We start from the raw sequence: 16,807 nt of genomic DNA on the forward strand, positions 1-16,807 counted from the left end.
GATTATTTGGGGTTATTTTGGGGTTATTTTGGGGTGGATTTAGGATGTTTTGGGCTCACTCTCGGCGATGACGCGGCTCTCGGAGGATTTGGGTTATTTAGGATTATTTGGGGTTATTTTGGGGTTATTTTGGGGTTATTTTGGGGTTATTTCGGGTGTTTTGGGCTCACTCTCGGCGATGACGCGGCTCTCGGAGGATTTGGGTTATTTAGGATTATTTGGGGTTATTTTGGGGTTATTTTGGGGTTATTTCGGGTGTTTTTGGGCTCACTCTCGGCGATGACGCGGCTCTTGGCGGATTTGGGTTATTTAGGATTATTTGGGGTTATTTTGGGGTTATTTTGGGGTGGATTTAGGATGTTTTGGGGCTCACTCTCGGCGATGACGCGGCTCTCGGAGGATTTGGGTTATTTGAGGTTATTTAGGATTATTTGGGGTTATTTTGGGGTTATTTCGGATGTTTTGGGCTCACTCTCGGTGATGACGCGGCTCTCGGAGGATTTGGGTTATTTAGGATTATTTGGGGTTATTTTGGGGTTATTTTGGGGTGGATTTAGGATGTTTTGGGCTCACTCTCGGCGATGACGCGGCTCTCGGAGGATTTGGGTTATTTAGGATTATTTGGGGTTATTTTGGGGTTATTTTGGGGTGGATTTAGGATGTTTTGGGGCTCACTCTCGGCGATGACGTGGCTCTCGGAGGATTTGGGTTATTTAGGATTATTTGGGGTTATTTTGGGGTTATTTTGGGGTTATTTCGGGTGTTTTGGGGCTCACTCTCGGCGATGACGCGGCTCTCGGAGGATTTGGGTTATTTTGGGTTATTTTGGGGTGGATTTCGGGTTTTTGGGCTCACTCTCAGCGATGACGCGGCTCTCGGAGGATTTGGGTTATTTAGGATTATTTGGGGTTATTTTGGGGTTATTTTGGGGTGGATTTCGGGTGTTTTGGGCTCACTCTCGGCGATGACGCGGCTCTCGGAGGACAGCGCCGTGCCCAGCGCGTTGCTGGCGGCGCAGCGGAAGCGGCCCTGCAGCCGCCCGGCCAGGCTGGCGTTGATGACCAAGGTGCCCCCCCCGGGGGACAGCGAGACCCCCGCCAGCTCCGCCGGGGACAGCGACGGCGACGGGAAGGGGCGGCCCTCGCGCGTCCAGCGGAACCTGCGGGGACACGGGGACAGCGGCTGGGGGACAGCGGGACACCGGGGGGACACGGGGGGACAACGGGGGGGACATGGGGACAGCGGCTGGGGGACAGCGGGACACCAGGGGGACACGGGGACAGTGGGACACGGGGGGACACGGGGACAGCGGGACAACGGGGGGGACACGGGGACAGTGGGACACGGGGGGACACGGGGACAGTGGGACACCGGGGGGACACGGGGACAGCGGGACACCGGGGGGACACGGGGGGGACACGGGGACAGCGGGACACGGGGGGACACGGGGACAGTGGGACACGGGGGGACACGGGGGGGACACGGGGACAGCGGCTGGGGGACAGCGGGACACCGGGGGGACACGGGGGGGACACGGGGGGACAACGGGGGGGACAACGGGGGGGACACGGGGACAGCGGGACACGGGGGGACACGGGGGGGACACGGGGACAGCGGCTGGGGGACAGCAGGACAGGGACAGTGGGGACAGCGAGGAGACAGCAGGACATGGGGGGACAGTGGGGACAGCGGGACACGGGGGGACAGCGAGGGGACAATGGGAGGACAGGGGGACACGGGGGGGACACGGGGACAGGGACAGCGACAGCAGCTGGGGGACAGCGGGGGACAGGGGGACACAGCAGGGAAAGTGGGGACAGCGAGGGGACAGGGGGACGGGGGGGACATGGGGACAGTGATGACAGCGAGGGGACAGCGGGGGGACAGCAGGACACGGGGGGGACATGGGGACAGCGAGGGGACAGTGGGGGGGACAGGGACAGCGAGGGGACAGGGGGACGGGGGGGACATGGGGACAGTGATGACAGCGAGGGGACAGAGGGACACGGGGGGGGGACACAGGGACAAAGGCTGGGGGACAGCGGGACACGGGGACAGCGACAGCAGCTGAGGGACAGCGGGGGGATGCGGGGACAGTGGGGACAGCACGGGGGACAGGGGGATGCGGGGACAGTGACAGTGGCTGGGGGACAGCGGGACACGGGGGGGATATGGGGGGACACGGGGGGGACGCATGGACAGCAGCTGGAGGGACAGAGGGGGGGACACAGGTGACACACAGGAGGTGACGTGGATGACACACGTGTCACGGGTGACACAAAGGTGGCCCACAGAAGGTGACACAGGTGACACCCGGAGGTGACACACAGGAGGTGTCACCTGTGTCAGGAGGTGACACAGGTGACACAGGTGACACACAGGTGACACGGGTGACACAGGTGACACCCAGTTGACACCCAGGAGGTGACACCCAGCTGACACACAGGTGACACACGGGTGACACAGGTGACACACAGGTGACACAGGTGACACGGGTGACACACAGGAGGTGACACAGGTGACACAGGTGACACCCAGGAGGTGACACGGGTGACACGGGTGACACACAGGAGGTGACACGGGTGACACACAGGTGACACGGGTGACACCCAGGAGGTGACACCCAGGAGGTGACACACAGGTGACACGGGTGACACGGGTGACACTCACTCCGCCGCGGGGTTGCCGGTGGCCGCGCACTTGAGCACGACGTCATCGCTGGGGAACACCACGAGCTGCTCCGGGGGCTGCTCCGTCAGCTCGGGGGGCTGCTGGACTGGGGGGGGGCAGCGGCTGGGACCGCACCCCAAAACCCCCCGGGACCCCCCGGGCACCCCAAAACACACCGGGACCCCAAAACCCCCCGGGACCCCCCACAGACACCCCAAAACCCCCCGGGACCCCCCCACAGACACCCCAAAACACACCGGGACCCCCCCGGGACCCCAAAACACACCGGGACCCCCCACAGACACCCCAAAACCCCCCGGGACCCCCCACAGACACCCCAAAACACACCGGGACCCCCCCGGGCACCCCAAAACCTCCCGGAGACCCCAGACCCCCTCCCCACCCCCTCCCCGGGCACCTTGGGGTGACCACAGAGGACCCCCCCCACCCCAAAACCCCACCGGGACCCCCCAAAACTCCCCCAGACCCCCCCAAAACCCCCCGGGACTCCCCCAAACACCACAAAACCGCCCCCGAGACCCCCACAGAGCGCCCCAAAAACTCCTGGAGACCCCAGACCCCCTCCCAGCACCTCGGGGTGACCACGGGGACCCCCCCAAACCCCTCCGGACCCCCCAAACTCACGCTCGTGCAGCGAATCTGCACCGTCCGGGGGGGGGGCACGGGGGGAGAGACACAGCGTGAGTGGGGAGGGGGCTCCAGAGAGACCCCCGAGCAAAGCGAGGGGGGGGGGGGGGTCGTGCAAGGGGAGGGGGGGGCTCAAAAAATGGGGGGGGGGGTCGTGCAAAAATGGTGTGGGGGGGAAAAGGGGTCGTGATAAGGGGGAGAAAGTGCGAGGAGGGGAATTTGGGGAGGGGTCTTCACGCCGGGGGTGTCCAGGAACATGGAGGGGAACTGAGGGGGGGTCGACAGTCAGGGGGGTGGATTGAGGAGGGGTCTCCATGGTGGGGAGGGGGTTCGAGGATCAGGGGGTGAATTGAGGGGGGGTCCAGGATTAGGAACATGAATTGGGGGGGGTCTCCATGCCGTTGGGGGGGTCTCCATGAGGCGGGGTCTCCATGCCGTTTTTGGGGGGGGGGGGGTGAATTGAGGGGGGGTCTCCATGCCGTTTATGGGGGGGGGGGTCTCCATGCCGTTTTTGGGGGGTGGGCGGGGGTCTCCATGCCATTTTTGGGGGGGGTCTCCATGCCGTTTATGGGGGGGGGGGGTCTCCATGCCGTTTTTTGGGGGGGGGGGGTCTCCATGCCGTTTTTGGGGGGGGGGGGTCTCCATGCCGTTTATGGGGGGGGGGGGTCTCCATGCCGTTTTTGGGGAGGGGGTCTCCATGCCGTTTTTTGGGGGGGGGTCTCCTCATGCAGCGCAGGCAGCACCGGCGGGCGGGCAGGGGGCGGCTCCATGCAGGGATGGCGGGGGGGGGGGGGGGGGTGTGTGTGTAATCACCCCCCCCCTCATTTCCCCAGCTCGCCCCCTCCCCAAATTGCGCCCCCCACTCACACTCGGGGGGGATGACGATGGCGCCGCCGCGCCCCCCCAGCAGCAGCAGCAGGACGAGGCCGAGCCCCCGGGGCAGCGCCATGGCCGCGGCCCTGGGGGGGGGGGCGGCACGGGGTCATTTGGGGAGGGGTCTCCACCCCCCCCTCGGACACCTCATGGCGCCCCCCCCACCCCTAAACCCCCCCCCCCTTCCCCTCCCCCCCCCCTCCATTGTGTGGCGGCCACGGCGTCCCCTCCCCCCCCCCCGGCTGGTGCGGATGCGCCCGTTTCCATGGCAACGCCTAATGAGGGGACCTGTCACCTTGGCGAGCGACCCCCCCGCGACCCCTCCCCACAATAACCCGCACCGCCCCTCCCCCACCCCCCATCCCCCCCCCCCCCCCAGGGCGCCGAGCGCCGCCCCCCCCCCAATTCAGCACCACGGACAGGGACGGGGCCGAAATCCCCCGAAAATCCCCCCCAAAAAAAACACCCCGGACCCCCCCACGAGGGTCTGGGACCCCCGCCCGGAGGGTCTGGGACCCCCAAAACCACCCGGGGGGGGGGGCACAGAGGTCTGGAGACCCCCCCCAAAGCCCCCTGGGGCAGCCCAAACCCCCTCCGTGCGCGACCCCCGACCCCCCCTCACTCCCCACCACCCCTGGGGGGGGGTCCAGAGCTGCGGGGACCCCCCCAAACCCCCCCCGGGGGGGGTCCCCCGGCTGTGTCCCCACCCCCCCCCCCCCAGGCGTTGCCGGTCCCGCCCTTCCCGGGAGGAGCCGCCAATCCCGGGGACCCCCCCCCCCCCCACCAAAATCCCGGAAGGATTTGGGACCTCCCCCTCCCCAATCCCGGGAGAATTTGGGGCCCCCCCGGGAGAATTTGGGCCCCCCCCCGGCCCCACCCGGCCGGAAGCGGGGGCGGCCCCGGCTCGAACAAGGAGCCCCTTGTAGACCCCAAATTCCTGCGGGGGGGGGGGGGGGGGGGGGGGGGCGGGGACGACGCTGGGATGACCCCCCCCCCCCCGCCCCTCCCCCACCTAAACGTGCGGACCCCCCCCCAAAAAAAACCCAAAATCCCCTCAGGTGATGCGGGGGGGGGGAGGGGCGGGCACCTGTAGGGAAATGAGGGGGGGAGGGGAGGGGGAAAGGGAAGGGGGGGGGGAGAACGGGGATTGCCCCTCCCCCTCCCCCACCGGGACCCCCCCCCCCGGCCCCGCCCGGACCCCCCCGACCCTGGGGGTCCCTCAGGGGGGGCGGGGGGCGCGCGAGGGCCGCTCCTCCCCCCCCCCCCGGCCCCACCCATCTGTTGGACATGGGGACCCTACAGAGAGCCCAGAGCCCCCCCGAGACCCCCCCAGGCTGTTGGAGACCCCCCCCCAAAAAAAAAATCACTGTCCCGAAAGAGCCCCCCCCGGAGCCCCCTCCCACCACGGGCTGCTGGGCCCTACGGAGACCCCAAAACAGCCCCAAAACCCCTCCCCAAAACAGCCCCAAAACTGCCCCGAGACCCCTCCCCAAAACAGCCCCAAAACGACCCCAAAACCGCCCCGAGACCCCTCCCCAAAACAGCCCCAAAACCCCTCCCCAAAACGGCCCCAAAACTGCCTCGAGACCCCTCCCCAAAACAGCCCCAAAACGACCCCAAAACCGCCCCGAGACCCCTCCCCAAAACAGCCCCAAAACGACCCCAGAAACGCCCCGAGACCCCTCCCCAAAACAGCCCCAAAACGACCCCAAAACCACCCCGAGACCCCTCCCCAAAACAGCCCCAAAACAGCCCCAAAACCGCCCCGACCCCCTTCCCTAAAATCGCCCCAAAACTGCCTCAAATCCCCCCCAAAACAGCCCCAAACCCCCTCAAAATCTGCCCCAAAACCGTCCCGAGCCCCCCCCTCAAAACACCGCGCCCCGACTCCCCCTCCCCACTCGGTTTCTGCCCCCAAAGCCCCCCAGGACCCCCCAAATCCATCCCGGACCCCCCCAAAGCCCCCCAGGACCCCCCAAATCCATCCCGGACCCCCCAAACCCCCCCAGGCCCGGCCCCTCTGCTCTCCCGCCTCGGGCAGGAGCCCCCTCCCCACGGAGCCCCCTCCCCAGCAGCCCAGCCCCTATAGGGCCCCCCAGACCCCCGAGGCAGCCCCAAATTCCTCCTTTGCCTTGGCCTGACCCCACAGAGCCCCCATAGAACCACCTGTGCCCCACATCTGACCCCATAGAACCACCTGTGCCCCATATCTGACCCCATAGATCCACCTGTGCCCCATATCTGACCCCATAGAACCACCTGTGCCCCATATCTGACCCCATAGAACCACCTGTGCCCCATATCTGACCCCATAGAACCACCTGTGCCCCACATCTGACCCCATAGAACCACCTGTGCCCCATATCTGACCCCATAGATCCACCTGTGCCCCATATCTGACCCCATAGAACCACCTGTGCCCCACATCTGACCCCATAGAACCACCTGTGCCCCATATCTGACCCCATAGATCCACCTGTGCCCCATATCTGACCCCATAGATCCACCTGTGCCCCAGCTCTGACCCCATAGAGCCCCCATAGAACCACCTATGTCCCCCGTCCCACCCTATAGAATCCCTATAGAGCCACCTGTGCCTCTGTCCCACCCTACAGAGCCCCTGTAGGTCCATCTGCCCTATAGAACCACCTGTGTCCCTCGCCCTGGCCCTATAGAGGCCCCATAGATCCATCTGCCCCCCAGGTCTGGCCCTATAGAACCACCTGTGCCTCTGTCCCACCCTACAGAGCCCCTATAGGTCCACCTGCCCTATAGAACCACCTGTGCCCCAGATCTGACCCTATAGGGCCCCCGGAGAGCCACCTGTGCCCCCATCCCACCCTATAGGGCCCCCATAGATCCACCTGCCCTATAGATCCACCTGTGCCCCCGTCCCACCCTATAGGGCCCCCATAGATCCACCTGCCCTATAGATCCACCTGTGCCCCTGTCCCGCCCTATAGGGCCCCCATAGATCCACCTGTGCCTCTGCCCAGCCCCACAGAGACCCTATAGACCCCCCTCTAGCTCGATCGGACCCTACAGACACCCCCAGACCCGCCTTTACCTGTGCCCAGCCCCATAGAGACCCTATAGAAACCCCACAGACCCACCTGTGCCTGTGCCCTGCCCTATAGAGACCCCATAGATCCTACAGGCCCTCCCCTGCCCTATAGAGACCCCATAGACCCACCTGAGCCTGTGCCCTGCCCCACAGAGACCCTATAGATCCTACAGACCCTCCCCAACCCCACAGAGACCCTATAGATCCTGTAGACACCCCCAGACCCACCTGTGCCTGTGCCTTGCCCTATAGAGACCCTATAGATCCTATAGACGCCCCCAGACCCACCTGTGCCTGTGCCCTGCCCTATAGAGACCCTATAGATCCTACAGAGCCTCCCCTGCCCTATAGAGACCCCATAGATCCTACAGACCCTCCCCAGCCCCATAGAGACCCCCAGACCCACCTGTGCCTGTGCCCTGCCCTATAGAGACCCTATAGATCCTACAGAGCCTCCCCTGCCCTATAGAGACCCCATAGATCCTACAGACCCTCCCCAGCCCCATAGAGACCCCCAGACCCACCTGTGCCTGTGCCCTGCCCTATAGAGACCCCATAGATCCTACAGACCCTCCCCTGCCCTATAGAGACCCCCAGACCCACCTGTGCCTGTGCCCTGCCCCACAGAGACCCCATAGATCCTACAGACCCTCCCCAACCCCACAGAGACCCCATAGATCCTACAGACACCCCCAGACCCACCTGTGCCTGTGCCCTGCCCTATAGAGACCCCATAGATCCTACAGAGCCTCCCCTGCCCCATAGAGACCCCCAGCCCCACCTGTGCCTGTGCCCTGCTCTATAGAGACCCCATAGATCCTACAGAGCCTCCCCTGCCCTATAGAGACCCCCAGCCCCACCTGTGCCCACATAAACACCTCACAGCCCCGCCCCCCTAATAACCCCCAGCCCCTCCTCGATCCCAATCCCAGCCCCACACAGACCCTATAGATCCCCCATAGATCGCCCTTTGGCCTCCCCAGCCCCACAGACCCCTCCCCAAATCCCCAAATCCCCCACCCTCATTTTTACCTCCCATCCCCCAGCCCCCTCCCACCCCCCAATAACGCCCTCAGCCCCCCTAAACCCCCCAAGCCCTATAGAGACCCTACAGCTCCACCTCAACCTCCCAAGAAACACCCCAAGAACGCCCCCAGCCCCATTTCGCCCCCAGACCCCCCAAAATCCCCCCCAGCCCCACCTTTCCCCCCCTCCCCACCCCCTCAACGCAGCCCCCCGGGAGCCTCCCGGAGCCGCTCCTCGCGCTCGGCGCCCCCCGCCCCGGGACCCCCGGAGCCCTCGGGGTCCCCCGCGATGCCGGGGAACCCCCGGGACCCCCGAGACCCCTCCCCAAATGCCCCCGGAGCCCCCCCCGGGCCGTACCTGCTCCGGCCGCTCCCAGCTCGGGGCTGCGGCTGCCGCGGGGTTGACATAATCCGCCCGAAGGCCACGCCCCCTCCGGCAGGCCACGCCCACCGACCACGCCCCACCGCGGCCACGCCCACTCTGCCACACCCTGGGCAGGGGGCGGCGGGAAAGGGGCCCCCGGGGGGGGGGGGGGGTGGGGGTCTCGATTTGGGGGTGAGACCCCCGATTTGGGGGGGGAAAGGAAGCCCCGAGGGGGAGTCTGGGGTCCTGATTTGGGGGGTGAGACCCCCAAATTTAGGGGGGAAAGACCCCCGAGGGTCCCCCCGGGTATTGGGGTCCCCAATTTGGGGGATGAGACCCCCTGAGAGGAAGGGGGAGAGGGAAGGGACCCCCCCCCCCACCAGGGGTTTTGGGGTCCCCATTTTGGGGTGAGACCCCCGGTTTAGGGGACAAAGGGACCCCCCCCCAAAGCCCCCCCATGGGGTTTTGGGGTCTGGATTTGGGGAGGGGGAGAGAAACCCCAAAATATTTGAGACCCCCCCCCCTCAAATAATTGGGAGGACCCCCCCAAAATGTATTGGGGTCACCTGGGAGCGGAGAGACCCCCAAATATTGGGGGGGGGAGGGGAAATGCCCCCCAAAAATTGAGGGAGCAGAACCCCCCTCCCCAAATTCCCAATGAAGGGGCAATGGGACCCCCCCCAACCCCAAATATTTGGGGACCCCCTGTGGATTTTGGGGATCCCCCCCCCCCCGGTGTGTGGGGGGAGGGGAGGGTGGGGGAGGGGTGGGATTTGGAGCTGCGCCCCCCTCCCCCCTCCCCCACTTCCCGGCAATCCCGGCCTTGGAATTCCGGGAAGTTCCCAAAAGTTCCCCAAAATTCCTGGAAAAATTCCCCCACCCCCTCCCCCTTCCCAAGGGACCCCCCCCCCAACCACACCCACCCCGCGGTGACGTCATCGGCGGGCGGCTCTGACGTCACCAGGGCAGGGAATCTCCAAACCAGAGGAAACCCCCCCCCAAATTTGGGGGGGGGGGATTTGGGGGTCCCCCCCCCGCAGGAATTCAAGGACAGACGCCCCCTCCAGACCCCCCAATTTTGGGGGACACCTTTATTGGGGTACGGGGGGGGGGATTTGGGGACCCCCCCCCAGCACAAATCAACCCCAACCCCCCCCCCCAAATTTGTGATTTTGGGGTCTCCGCTCGTGCCCCACCCCCCAAATTTGGGGTGAGTGGGACCCCGGGATTGGTTTAGGGTGTGGGAATTTGGGGGGCTGGGGGTGGTTTTGGGGGGGGGTGGATTTTGGGGTTTTTTTTGGGGGGTGGGATTGTTTTTGGGTTGGATTTGGGGTTTTTTGGGGGGTGGGATTGTTTTTGGGTTGGATTTGGGGTTTTTTTGGGGGGTGGGATTGTTTTTGGGTTGGATTTGGGGTTTTTTTTGGGGGGTGGGATTGTTTTTGGGGTGGTTTTGGGATTTTAGAGGTTGGGTTTTTTTTGGGGGTGGTTTTTGGAGTTTTTTGGGGTTTTTTAGGACAGAGGCTGTTTTTCAGATTGTTTTTAGGGTGATTTTTGGAGTTTTTTAGAGGTTGGGGTTGTTTTTGGGGTGGTTTGGGTTTTTTTCAGGTTGTTTTGGGGTTTTTTTTGGGTTGGATTTGTTTTTGGGGTGGTTTGGGGGTTTTTTTTCAGGTTGTTTTTGGGTTTTTTTGGGGGGTGGGATGTTTTTTGGGGGGGGTTGGGGTTGTTTTTGGGATGGTTTTGGGGTTTTTTTGGGGGGTGGGGTTGTTTTTGGGGTGGCTTGGGGTTTTTTTCAGGTTGTTTTTGGGTTTTTTGGGGGGTGGGGTTGGTTTTGGGGTGGTTTTGGGTTTTTTTGGGGGGGTGGGGTGTTTTTTTGGGGGGGTTGGGGTTGTTTTTGGGGTGCTTTTTGGGGTTTTTTGGGGGTTGGGGTTGTTTTTGGGGTGGTTTTTGGGGTTTCTTGGGGGGTGGGGTTGGTTTTGGGTTTTTTTTTTGGGGGGTGGGGTGTTTTTTGGGGGGGGTTGGGGTTGTTTTTGGGGTTATTTGGGGGTTGGGGTTGTTTTTGGGGTGGTTTTTGGGTTTTTTGGGGGTTGGGGTTGTTTTTGGGGTGGTTTTGGGGTTCTTTTGGGAGCGAGGCAGTTTTTGGGGTCACTTTGGGATGGGATTTTTTTTTTGGGGCTGTTCTTGGTGTAGAACAAGAGAGTTTTGGGGGTGTTTTTTGGAATTTTTTTAGGTTTTTTTGGGGTTGTTTAGGGATTGAGATGTTTTGCTGTAGGACAAGAGAGCTTTGGGGGTGGGTTTTGGGGTTTTTTTGGGGGGGTGTTGGTTTTTGGGGTTGTTTTGGGATTGGGATTTTTTGCTGTAGGACAGGAGAGTTTTGGGGGTGTTTTTTGGGATTTTTTTTAGGGTTTTTTTTGGGGGGGGTGTTGGTTTTTGGGGTTGTTTTGGGATTGGAACTTTTTGCTGTAGGACAAAAAAGCTTTGGGGGTGTTTTTTGGGATTTTTTTTTAGGGTTTTTTTTGGTTTTTTTGGGATTGGAATTTTTTGGTGTAGTACAGAAGGGTTTTGGGGGTGTTTTTTGGGGTTTTTTAGGGTTTTTTTGGGGGGTGTTGGTTTTTGGGGTTGTTTTGGGATTGGGATTTTTTGCTGTAGGACAGGAGGGTTTTGGGGGTGTTTTTTGGGTTTTTTTTAGGGTTTTTTTGGGGGGGTGTTGGTTTTTGGGGTTGTTTTGGGATTGGAATTTTTTGCTGTAGGACAAGACAGCTTTGGGGGTGTTTTTTAGGATTTTTTTTAGGGTTTTTTTGGGGTTGTTTTGGGATTGGGATTTTTTGCTGTTGGACAAGAGAGATTTGGGGGTGTTTTTTGGGGTTTTTTTTTTGGTTTTTTGGGGTTGTTTTGGGATTGGGATTTTTTGTGATGGACAGGAGGGTTTTGGGGGTGTTTTTTGGGATTTTTTTTAGGGTTTTTTGGGGTTTTTTTGGGATTGGAATTTTTTGGTGTAGTACAGAAGTGTTTTGGGGGTGTTTTTTGGGGTTTTTTAGGGTTTTTTTGGGGGGGTGTTGGTTTTTGGGGTTGTTTTGGGATTGGGATTTTTTGCTGTAGGACAGGAGGGTTTTGGGGGTGTTTTTTGGGGTTTTTTTTTTGGGTTTTTTAGGCCTGGATGCTGCTCTTGGTGCTGAAGGCCAGGTAATAAACCACGAGCCCGATGGCAGCCGCCACCACCTCCGTGGACACCCAGGGCCCGTTCCAGGCCCCCTGTGAGGAATTTGGGGTCACCAGAGCACCCCAAAACCCCCCCCCGGGACACCCCAAAACCTCCCAAACCCCACAGAGCTCCCCAAAATCCCGCGTGGAGATGGGAAATTCCCGAATTTCACCCCAAAAAAGGAAATCCTAAAATCTCGGTGATGGATTCTAAAGGTTTGGGACACCCCAAAAATCCCAAAAATCCTGGAGGGACCCCCCAAAATCCCAGTGGGATCCCCCAAAACTCCTGGAATACCCCAAAATCCCAGTGGGATCCCCCAAAAATTCCAATGGGATCCCCCAAAACTCCTGGAATACCCCAAAATCTCAGTGGGATCCCCCAAAAACTACTGGGATATCCCAAAATCCCAGTTTAGTCCTGGAAATCCTAAAAAATTTGGTGTTATCACCCCAAAATCCCAGTGTCACCCCTTGAATCATTTTGGGGGAACCCCAAAATTTTCATGTGACGACCCCAATAAAACGGGGGCACCCCAAAATTCCAGCTGCCCCTCCCCTAAAAAATCCTGGGATGCCCCAAATCTTAGCGGGATGCCCCAAAAAACTTTGGGGTTTTCTGCTGTCACCCCCATAAAAAACCACCCGTGGGACACCCCAAAAACCTGAGGCACCCCAAAATCTCAGTGTCACCCCCCCCCCCTATAAAACCCCCCTGGAACACCCCAAAATCCCCCCCAAAAAATCCTTGAGCACCCCAAAGTCACCACCCCCACCCAGGACCCTTCAGCAGCCCCAAATCGCCTCCAATTCCCCCCAAAACCCCACAGAGTCGGTGGGGGATCCCCCAAACCCCCCGAAATTTGGGGGGGATCCCCCCAAAATCCCCCCCAGACCCACCCTGTGGTCGACGTTGACGGTGAAGAGCGGCCGGATCCGCGACACGTCCTCGTTGTTCCGCTGGGCCTGGGGGGGTGGGGCTCGATTTTGGGGTCCCCCCTCCTTTTTGGGGCTCGATTTTGGGGTCCCCCCTCCTTTTTGGGGCTCGATTTTGGGGTCCACTTCGGTTTTGGGGCTCGATTTTGGGGTCCCCCCTCCTTTTTGGGGCTCGATTTTGGGGTCCACTTCGGTTTTGAGGCTCGATTTTGGGGTCCCCCCTCCTTTTTGGGGATCAATTTTGGGGTCCCCCCTCCTTTTTGGGGCTCGATTTTGGGGTCCCCCCTCCTTTTTGGGGCTGGATTTTGGGGTCCCCCTCCTTTTTGGGGATCAATTTTGGGGTCCCCTTCGGTTTTGGGGCTCAATTTTGGGGTCCCCTTCGGTTTTGGGGCTCAATTTTGGGGTCCCCCCTCCTTTTTGGGGCTCGATTTTGGGGTCCCCCTCCTTTTTGGGGCTCAATTTTGGGGTCCCCCCTCCTTTTTGGGGCTCAATTTTGGGGTCCCCCCTCCTTTTCGATCCCAAATTTGGGGTGCCCTTCTCATTTTTGGGGCCAAATTTGGGGTTCCATTCTTATTTTGGGGTGCTGGCTCTACCCCTGCTCTATTTTGGGGCTGAATTTTGGGTCCCCCCCCCTTATTTTGCAACTGAATTTGGGGGTCCCCCCTTATTTTTGGTGCTGAATTTGGGGTTTCCTGCTCAATTTTGGGGCTGAATTTGCATTTTCTCCTCAATTTTGGGGCTGAATTTCAGTTTTCTCTTCAATTTTGGGGCTGAATTTGGATTTTCTCCTCAATTTTGGGGCTGAATTTCAGTTTTCTCTTCAATTTTGGGGCTTAATTTGGATTCCCTCCTCAGTTTCAGGCTAAAATTTGGATTTTCTCCTCAATTTTCACCTAAAATTTAGATTTTCTCCTCAATTTTGGGATGAATTTCAGTTTTCTCCTCAATTTTGACCTGAATTTGGGTTTTCTCCTCAACTTTGAGGCTGAATTTCAATTTTTTCTCAATTTTGAGGTTGAATTTTGGTTTTTTCCTCAATTTTGGGGATAAATTTGGATTCCCTCCTCAGTTTTAGGCTAAAATTTGGATTTTCTCCTCAATTTTGGGATGAATTTGGATTTCCTCCTCAATTTTAAGCTGAATTTCAGTTTTTTTCTCAATTTTGGGGCTGAATTTGGGTTTTCTCCTCAGTTTTGGGGCTGAATTTCAGTTTTTTTTTCTCAATTTTGAGGTTGAATTTTGGTTTTCTCCTCAATTTTGAGGCTGAATTTCAGGTTTTTTTTCTCAATTTTGAGGTTGAATTTTGGTTTTTTTTCTCAATTTTGAGGTTGAATTTGGGGGTTCTCCTCAGTTTTGGGGCTGAATTTCGGGGTGCTGGGTGTCTCCTGCTCAGTTTTAGGGGACGGGGGCAATCAGGGGGGATTTGGGGGGGTCCTGAGAGCCCCCCAGAATTTGGGGAGGGGTCCCCACCTTGCGCAGGGCGCTGTAGGATTCCTCATCAAAGAATTTCACCTCGTAGGTGCCCGACTGGGCCTGGCGGTGCTCCAGGCTCCAGGACACCTGGGGGGGGGGAAATTGGGGGTTTGGGACCACCAGGACCCCTCCCCAAATTCACCCCAGAGCCCCAAAGCTCTCCCGAGCTCACCTGAGATCCCCCAAAGTCATCCCAAACTCACCTGAGCCCCCCCCAAACAACCCCAAACTCACCTGAGCCCCCCAAAACTCACCTGAGCCCCCCCCCAAAAAAACCCAAACTCACCTGAGCCCCCCCCAAAACTCACCTGAGCCCCCCAAACCCCCCCAGCCTCACCTGAGCTCCCCAAAATCGCCCCTTAATCCCTTCTAGACGCCCCCCCACTCACCTGAGCCCTCAAAAACCCCTCACAGGGACCCCTCACTCACCTGAGCCCCCCAAATAACCCCCCCAGGTACCCCCCTCACCTGACCCCCCCAATAACCCCTCCCAGGGACCACCCCCCAACCTGAGCCCCCCAAATACCCTCCCAACTCCCCCCCCCTCACCTGAGCCCCCCAAATAACCCCCCCAGGTACCCCCCTCCCACCTGAGCCCCTCCAATAACCCCCTCACCTGAACCCCCCAGGTCCCCCCCCTCACCCAAGCCCCCCAAATACCTCCCCAGGGGACCCCCCCCCAACCTGGGCCCTCCAAATAACCCCCCCCAGGTACCCCCCCCCTCACCTGAACTCCCCAAATTACGCCCCCCAGGTCCCCCCCTCACCTGAACCCCCCAATAACCCCTCACAGGGACCCCCCCTCACCTGAACCCCCCAAATACCCCCCCCAGGTACCCCCCTTCACCTGAGCCCCCCAGGTACCCCCCCCTCACCTGAACCCCCCAAATACCCCCCCCAGGTCCCCCCCTCACCTGAACCCCCCAGTCCCCCTCACTCACCTGAGCCCCCCAATAACCCTCCCAGGTCCCCCTCACTCACCTGAACCCCCCAAATACCCCCCCAGAGCCCCCAGACCCCCCAGGCTCACCTGGTACCTGCCCACGTCCTGCCCGCGGGTCACCGGGAACTGCTTCCCGTTCACGTCGGCGTACAGAGCCACGTTCTGCGGGGGAGGGGCGCTCAGGGGGGGCTTTGGGGGGTCCCTCACCCCCCCCCCCAGGTGAGGGGGTCTCACCTGGGCGCCGTTTTTGCAGACCAGGGAAATCTCCACCACAAAAACGCTCTCGGAGGCGATGACGGCGTCCGAGGTGGTGTAATAGGAGGGGGCGATGGTGGGCTCGGGGCACGGCTCACCTGGGGAGGGGGCTCACCTGGGGAGGGGGCTCACCTGAGGGAACCCCCCCCTCAGCACCCACGGGACCCCCGGAGCCTCTGGTACCTCAGGGCCCCCCCTTAAAGCGCTCCCCTGAGACCCCTAAAACTGCCCCAGACCACGCAGGGACCCCCCAGATCAACCCCCCCGTGGAACCCGCGCCCACCTGGGCTGCCAAAGCCCCCTCCCCAAACGCACCTGAGGCACCAAGAGACCCCCAATGGCCCGGGACCCCCATCCCGGGGCACCCCCAGGGGCAGCCCAGAGCTCCGGGCCCCTCAGGGACCCCACCGGCCCCGGGACCCCCTCATGGGACCCCCGATCCCCTCATGGGACCCCCGATCCCCTCATGGGACCCCCGATCCTCTCATGGGACCCCCGATTCCCTTATGGGACCCCCGATCCTCTCATGGGACCCCCGATCCCCGTATGGGACCCCCAATCCCCTCATGGGACCCCCGATCCCCGTATGGGACCCCCAATCCTTCCCCTCATGGCACCCCCGATCCCCTCATGGGACCCCCGATCCCCTCATGGGACCCCCGATCCTCTCATGGGACCCCCGATTCCCTTATGGGACCCCCGATCCCCTCATGGCACCCCCGATCCCCTCATGGCACCCCCGATCCCCTTATGGGACCCCCGATCCCCGTATGGGACCCCCGATCCTCTCATGGGACCCCCGATCCCCTCATGGGACCCCCGATCCCCTCATGGGACCCCCGATCCCCTCATAGGACCCCCGATCCCCTCATGGCACCCCCGCTCCTTCCCCTCATGAAATCCCCGCTCCTTCCCCTCATGAAATCCCCGCTCTTTCCCCTCATGAAATCCCCGCTCTTTCCCCTCATGAAATCCCCGCTCTTTCCCCTCACGGAAGCCCCGCTCCCCTCCATCCCCTCACGGCCCTCAGAACCCACAACCGCCACAGGACCCCGAGGCGGCGGGACCCCCTCGGCTCTCGCAGCCCCCAGGACCCCTCAGAGCCCTCAGCACCCCCGGGTTCCCCTCACAAGTTCCCGTTCCCCCTGACGGGACCCCCGGTTCCGCCTACCCGCGGCCCCGGCCGCCGCCAGCAGCAGCAGCAGCAGCGGGAGCGTCCCGGCACCCGCCATGATGGTCCGCGCGCACCGGCCCGCTGGCCCCGCCCCCGGAAGAAGCAGCCAATCAACGCCGGCAGCGCCTGCACGCTCACCAATCAGAACGCGGCGGGCGGGCACCCGCGCGCCCGCTGACCAATG

General features: G+C 61.2%; 2 protein-coding genes across 2 annotated transcripts in view; both read right to left on the reverse strand.

Annotated features, from left to right (window-relative positions):
• The window catches only part of L1CAM (L1 cell adhesion molecule), a 52,382-nt gene extending 43,692 nt beyond the window's left edge, over window positions 1–8,690 (reverse strand). Inside the window, exons 1-5 of the mRNA XM_053968172.1 lie at window positions 8,639–8,690; window positions 4,186–4,277; window positions 3,316–3,330; window positions 2,671–2,776; window positions 957–1,159 (exon numbers count right to left, since the gene is read on the reverse strand). Coding sequence (XP_053824147.1) covers window positions 957–1,159; window positions 2,671–2,776; window positions 3,316–3,330; window positions 4,186–4,277; window positions 8,639–8,688 — 466 coding nt within the window. The 5' untranslated portion in view covers window positions 8,689–8,690. The remainder of the gene's footprint in view (window positions 1–956; window positions 1,160–2,670; window positions 2,777–3,315; window positions 3,331–4,185; window positions 4,278–8,638) is intronic.
• A 3,007-nt stretch (window positions 8,691–11,697) lies between these two features.
• On the reverse strand, window positions 11,698–16,722 carry SSR4 (signal sequence receptor subunit 4). Its single transcript, XM_053968026.1, has 6 exons — window positions 16,621–16,722; window positions 15,429–15,547; window positions 15,282–15,356; window positions 14,249–14,338; window positions 12,743–12,808; window positions 11,698–11,893 (listed from the first exon to the last, which is right to left on the reverse strand). Exons 1-6 carry the CDS (start codon window positions 16,679–16,681, stop codon window positions 11,789–11,791), a joined length of 516 nt encoding a protein of 171 aa, XP_053824001.1. The 5' UTR covers window positions 16,682–16,722; the 3' UTR covers window positions 11,698–11,788.
• Window positions 16,723–16,807: the final 85 nt, after the last annotated feature.

Source organism: Vidua chalybeata, chromosome 32 (genome assembly GCF_026979565.1).
Source record: "Vidua chalybeata isolate OUT-0048 chromosome 32, bVidCha1 merged haplotype, whole genome shotgun sequence".
NCBI lineage: Eukaryota > Metazoa > Chordata > Aves > Passeriformes > Viduidae > Vidua > Vidua chalybeata.

Coding starts and splice junctions, on each gene's coding strand:
- SSR4 (XM_053968026.1), bottom strand. CDS start 16,681: ATGGCGGGTGCCGGGACGCTCCCGCTGCTGCTGCTGCTGCTGGCGGCG. Junction 15,357..15,428: donor TCTGCAAAAACGGCGCCCAG/GTGAGACCCCCT, acceptor CCTCCCCCGCAG/AACGTGGCTCTGTACGCCGA. Junction 14,339..15,281: donor AGGACGTGGGCAGGTACCAG/GTGAGCCTGGGG, acceptor CCCCCCCCCCAG/GTGTCCTGGAGCCTGGAGCA.